General features: G+C 37.6%; 2 protein-coding genes across 2 annotated transcripts; one reads left to right on the top strand and one right to left on the bottom strand.

The window, feature by feature from the left end:
• The first annotated feature begins 658 nt into the window (after nt 1–658).
• On the top strand, nt 659–2,242 carry LOC124164356 (riboflavin kinase). Its single transcript, XM_046541642.1, has 4 exons — nt 659–827; nt 906–1,057; nt 1,128–1,230; nt 1,323–2,242. The coding sequence occupies exons 1-4, from the start codon at nt 740–742 to the stop codon at nt 1,448–1,450; spliced, it is 471 nt and encodes a 156-aa protein (XP_046397598.1). The 5' UTR covers nt 659–739; the 3' UTR covers nt 1,451–2,242.
• Nucleotides 2,243–3,720: 1,478 nt separating this feature from the next.
• LOC124164357 (transcription initiation factor IIA subunit 2) lies at nt 3,721–6,440 on the bottom strand. Its single transcript, XM_046541643.1, has 4 exons — nt 6,198–6,440; nt 6,019–6,123; nt 5,806–5,935; nt 3,721–5,440 (listed from the first exon to the last, which is right to left on the bottom strand). Exons 1-4 carry the CDS (start codon nt 6,267–6,269, stop codon nt 5,406–5,408), a joined length of 342 nt encoding a protein of 113 aa, XP_046397599.1. The 5' UTR covers nt 6,270–6,440; the 3' UTR covers nt 3,721–5,405.
• Nucleotides 6,441–6,497: the final 57 nt, after the last annotated feature.

The following is a 6,497-nucleotide window of genomic DNA, read 5'->3' as shown; positions in this document are numbered from 1 at the left end:
TTGTCATGATGGCCAGACATTTAACTCTATGACCTTTGACCCCCATCGAGACCTCGGTGGTCAAAAAATCATCAATACGGATCTATTAACTGAAAAATCGACTTTGGCACCCTTCAAAACATATGGTTCGAAACCTGGGTGTCACGATGGCCGGACGTTTACCTCTATGGCCTTTGACCTCCGTATTTACCTTGGAGGTCAATTAGTGAATAATACGGGTATTTGGACAATACCAATGACTTGGGTGCCCTATACAATCCATGGATCGACACCTTTGTTGGTATGCCATTCTTTTTGCCACCCTTACGACCTTAACGGTGACCTTACTGGGTCAACGGTTGAATTTTCGTAAATGAAAGTGTTTTTTTTTCAGGTTTCTTGTGTCCGAAAACCCAAGAATTGACATTTTGGTCAATGAAATTCAGACATTTTTCAATCTCGATTTTTTACATTAAAACCACATAAGGCAAATTAAAATTTTTGGTTTGGACCCACATTGTTGTTTAAAGTTGGCCATGGTGCTGCCCGAGTAAGCTCTTTGGCCCGAAGGATTGGGCATACCTGACATCAGCGCCACTAGGTTCAAATACGGCCTACTTTGAACTACTATATTCCATGTTTATTCCTTATTCAACTGTTATTTGTTAAGAAAAGAAGGAAGAAATTCGCTGAAAATTGCATGGCGATCGCCTGAATCGAGGAACTACGAACTGTTTTCTAACTATCAGTGGGATATAGTATGTTTTCTAAAGGATTGCCTCACTTCGCTTCAGGAGTAGTTATTAAGGGTTTTGGCAGGGGCTCCAAGCAATTAGGAATCCCAACAGGTAGAATGTGATTACTTTAATTATTTCCTTCACGTCGCTATGCAATGATGAAATCTAAAATGATGTTCAATGTTACAGCTAATTTCCCCGAAAGTGTTGTTGATTCTCTTCCTCAAGAGTTGAATACTGGTGTGTATTATGGATGGGCAAACGTTGACGGCGGGCCAGTTTACAAAATGGTCATGAGTATAGGTTGGAATCCGTACTACAAAAATACTAAGAAGTCCATGGTAAGAATTACGTAACATTATTCACTATTTCATCATAAGTGAAAGGTATCAAGCATACGATTTATTTCAGGAGACGCACATCCTACATACATTCCCTGACGATTTCTACGGGTCTCTTCTACGAGTGTGTTTACTAGGTTATATAAGACCGGAGAGGGATTTTCAATCTTTAGGTACGTGATAGGATTATTCAAACATTTGGTTATCTGTCTGAATTATAATTTTTCTGTGGTTAATTTATGTATGTCCTTTATTTCGACCGCAGATGATCTCATCGCTGCGATCAAAGCAGACATCGTCGTTGCTGATGAAGCTTTGGAAAAAAGCGAAATGCTGCAATACAAGCAAGACGATTTCTTTCACACTAATAATGTGGAGGATTTATGTAGGTAACGAGTATTTGATAGGTAAATATTGTTGAACTGTGTGGGGAAAGCGTCGAAACATGGGCGAGGCATATAAGGCATAGAGTACTTAATTGAGTATTCTTGGTGTTATTGCGTTACTTTCATCTATAAGACCAAGTCAAATATGGCAGCTAGTCTTTAGACCTTATATACAAATTAATGAGTCTCTTATATCACCGATGTAAAACATTTCAGGACTTGAGCGTTGGTGGACCAACTTCTGATATGACAAGGTTGTCTTTCAAGTCTATGTAAATCTTTTCGGTGTTGGTTAGTTAACAATTTCTAATTAATTTATGGAGCGCGAGTAGCCCCATAGTTATTCTAACTTTAGGCCATCAATTATAACGAGTCATTAAGCTCGGTTTATTCTCACAATCTGAACATGTGCATTGATTTCACGATTACATAATGAAAATGTAGTGCTTTATGTGGGGATATGTTTTGCATACATGTTCAAATTCGTCATTCCTGATTAAATTGTGAGTAAGCTATCTTGTGTCACAATAATAGTGACTGTCAGTAGCTACAGATCATATTCCAGAATTGGCCTAAACGACCTCTCTTGTACTTATCGCATGCCATTGAACTACGGGGGGATAGTTGTTGTATTTGAATTATAGCTTAATTTATCTGTTATAGCTCGCTTTTTTATTCACTAGTTTGTTGGCATACCAGTTAAAGTATCTGGTCTCTGTGAGAAGTGCTTTGATGAAGGGCTTCCCTGATTCACTTTGATGCGATGTTATTTATTCAATAAAATGTATTTTTATGATTTTTTCTGACCTTATCTTTGCTAAACTTAAGACCCTGATACCCACGAGTTATTTTATGGTACAGAATCCTAAGATTTGATTATATACATATCAGCTTTCAATTTCTCCCCTCATCAAACTGGTTGCTTCAGTTTTCCGACGTGCTTCTTTGTGTCCTCTTTTATATGTCCAAAATGCGTATCTCAAGGTTTTCTGTGGTGGTACTTATCGTTTAATTTTGCCTACCATCATATTCCTCACATAATTATGTTGTATTATAAGTCATGAAATAAATATTCTACAAGGAGCCCTTCTCTGGTGTATGGTACTCAACAGTTCCCCTTCTCCTATTCTGCAGTAAATCTAATTTCTCATTCTATTCTTCCATTTTATCTTCAGCACCCGTCACCTGTGCCCATCCTTCATGCTCACTTGGACCAATGCTGGTGACCGTTTAATTAGGCCTCCATAGTATTTTACTTCCTGTATAAGTATTGTGTCCACCTGGTCACAGAAGGTGCTGTACAATATTCTCCTGTCATTTAAGTTCAAGCCAAATTTTACCATATTGCTTAGCATCTTATTCCATTTTACCCTATCAAATGTTTTCGCAAAGGCTATCTAAAGTGGATCATTTTATTTGCCAGTAGTTTCAGGCTGAGTAGTGCCTCCCTTGTTCCTCTATTCTTCCCAAAACCCAAAATGTTTTCTGAGAGGGAATGGCTTGAAAAAGTTAGCAGTGCATCATTTCGTTATTCATCTGATGCACCATGAATGAGGGGCTGCCGTTCGTTGTTTGTCAAATTTATTCTCAAAGGAAAGTAACTGCTCTTGCAATGGTAAAGGTGTGGTTGAGTAGTAATTCTGGGCTCTGCCCTGCTACTTGTTGTCAGAAGGCAAATTGTTAGGAAGGGATGTGCTAATGAGTAGCTGCACCTCTTTAAAGGAACTTTACCTATCTTAGGACTAGTGGAGTACGACCAACTTCAAAGAAATGGCCAGATACAGCATTGGCACGAGGGACCTGCCGACGGGCAGAACCCCACAAGATGATGATAAAAATATCTTCAAAATTATCCTCCCCCATTCTTTGAAAGAGGAGAAATTGATTAGATGAAAGGCACATCAATTTCTCTTCTGAGGATTTACAAGCAATATTTTTACTAATAGATCTCGATATTGATCCATCTTTAAGTTTCAATAATTGTGCAATGGCTGCAGGCATTTTTCAATTTTTCTTTTAATGCGTACAGTGTGAATATATGGCACATAAAAAAAAACAAATAATACAGGTAAAAAAAAACATTGTCATTGAGTACCGTAAATGCCTTGAACGGAGCAGTGGCATTTTACCCATGTTTTGCCTAGTAAAATTGAAGACTAATAAATTTATTTTTATTACTGCTGGTCTAAGGGAGGGTGGACAGGAGGGGATGGATATACTGTGGTGAGGATATTGCTGTCTATATTCATGATATGGAAGGAATCTGAAGGAGAGATGTTAAGGTGTGAAAGTATATTATTCAAGTAAACACAAAAAGTCAATATTACACAAGCTGAGAATAGATTGTTACAACTAAGTTTTATTAAATGAATGAAAATCAACATGTCATCCTCCAGGAGTGGATGATTAATTAGTCTCTTAATTACTACCTACTCCTAACCCATCATCAATTCGGGGTAACTTCTCCCTAAAGGCCATTTTACATGGGGCACATTATTGTGCAAAATCTCATTTTACCAAGCATTACTGACTCATGATTAGATGCATCATGCGAGATTGCTGTGGTGGCTCATCATAAATGAAGTTGGGATGTATTCTCAGGATCTATACTAGGAAAATTTACTGTGCAGCCATTGACATATTATTTTGAAAAGAAGCTCTTCAGGCCATGTTCATACTCAGACAATTTTACTGGTTATTTCTTGACACCTTTTAAGAAATATGTAAATATAGAAAATAAATAAAAACTTGACTATGAACTGTGATCAATAAAAAGGTCTTAAAAAACAATTGTTGAATATTACCGTTTGAAGTTAATAGCAAGAGTTACTGAGCATCATTTGAATTACATGAACAGAATTGCTAATAGTTAATAGCAAGGATATTACCTCCGGAAGACATGCAAAACTCATTATGGATGGGACTTCAAGAACTTTCTCAGTATAAGCACCATAAAAGATGTGACCATAAAGACGTACTGCATTGTCTAATCTAGACACGTTTGAGTAAGAAGAGACAGTACGTTTTGAGTTGCACAGCCAATATAATTTTGCCCCAATTTATTCTTAATTATCCCTAGTGTTAAGGCCATTTTACACGGGGCACACACTTGCACAATCTGACGTGCGTACAAAGGCACGGTCAAAATTGTGTTGCGTAAAGCGGTGAAATTGCTAGAACACATGCGAGAATGCGTGGACATGAGATGACAAAATAGCCTGTTCTAATTTCATTCATGCAATTCCACACCATTTTATAAATTTATGCAGTTCTAACCTGTGCAATTCCATGCCCCATATAAAACGGCCTTTAATCTAATTCCAAAGCTTCTGTTCACATAATTGACACAAGTAATCCACGAGAGCATGGGAAAATAAATGTGTACATCGCCAAGCCTTCAAGCAATCCTCGAATTAGTCAAACTAAAGAGTATTGTAGAGTAATTATGAGTACTCTTCAGTTTCCATGCTCATTGGGTTATCATACTAGGATAGTGGGCAGAATGATCATAAAGGATATGTAACATAAAAACTCAAAGCATTCATTATGCAACTTGCCCAGCTGCAACAGTTAAATAAATCTTCATTTTTCAAATAAACACAATTAAGAGAAGACGTACTTACAAATTAGTTCGTAGAAACACAATGAGGCTACCGATGCTGAGTAACCATAAGTATTAGGCCTTGGTCTCCATGACTAACATAAATAATTGACTTAAGGCATACTGATTACAGACCACTAGGTAGAATAAAGGCCAAGGCCACCTGGCGATTTAATTCACAGAAATAACAACAGTTAAGACCTAATGGTAAAAAAAATACATTTCAAAAGATGTGGTCATATTATGAATAATCTTAAAAGGTTACGACCGCAAAGAGTTTCTTTGGTCATTCTTGGTTTCCGAGACCAATAGCACTTTAAACTGCACCATTTCTTCGTCCAAATCTCATTCCTCATAAGAATCACCTCCTGGACGGAGCCGATTCATCGCCGACATCTAAAACAAGAGAGTGGTAGGGATAATTTATCACTTTACACCCGAAATGAGCACAAGTACTTAAAATCTGTCACATTATCGAAGTGTGAAAAATACAGCAGTGGATCCACGGCGCTCACTGGGCTAATAATTTCAATAAAATGAGTGCCCCATCCACAGATTTATAATGTAAGATTAGCAACGAATGCACCCCCCAATACCGCTACGAACTGAACATGCCGATTTCTTGGTGTCATAATGAGCCGGTTGAATATAAAAACCTAAATACAACTGAGTGTAATTCCGGATGAAATTGTTTCGCAGATTAAATCAAAGCATGAAACTGAAATGCTGGCAGATGATGCGAAAAAAGAATTTGTACTCACTTTTCCCATCGCACGCCACAATTTTAACTTTATCCACCTTCGCCACTTCCTGGACTTCTCTGAATTCCACATCGTTCAGCATGAAGGTCCACACGTTATCGCAAAACCGATAGGTGTTAAGTTTACCCGCCTAAAATTTGGAGGAAAGTGAGAAAACGTCAAATAAATAAATTACATTAAGCTGTATACCATTTCTCCCTACACAGTCCTTACCTTAAAGGTCAGTCTAGACCTAACTCTTGATGGAAGGGCAGTATTAATACTTTTATCAAACAGGAGGAGAATTTTTATCGCTAACTGAGGGGTTATTTGTCCATACTGAAAGAAAATTTTATAGGAAATGCGTTAAAATGCACGATATCTCTCTCGAACAGCGCTTTAAAATACAATACCTGTATTAATTCATCCAATGTTTCTTGGAGTGTATTTCCTAGAGTGGTATTTCTGTACAACTGATAAGTCATGGCTGTGACTAAATTTAAAAAAACTATGATACCACCATATCACTCCGAAAAACTATGAATGGATAGTTCGTTGAACAACGTCGGATAAATCAGGATAAATCCTTCTGTTCCTTGACACAGACGTCGACCCACCTCCACCAACAGTTAAACCACGAATAGTAAAAACAGGATTATTCAGTCAACCCATATCAGCCACAATTGGGATACATGTATGTCGCCCACTGCCTA

Source organism: Ischnura elegans, chromosome 8 (assembly GCF_921293095.1).
Source record: "Ischnura elegans chromosome 8, ioIscEleg1.1, whole genome shotgun sequence".
NCBI lineage: Eukaryota > Metazoa > Arthropoda > Insecta > Odonata > Coenagrionidae > Ischnura > Ischnura elegans.
This window is presented reverse-complemented; position numbering and strand designations above follow the sequence as displayed.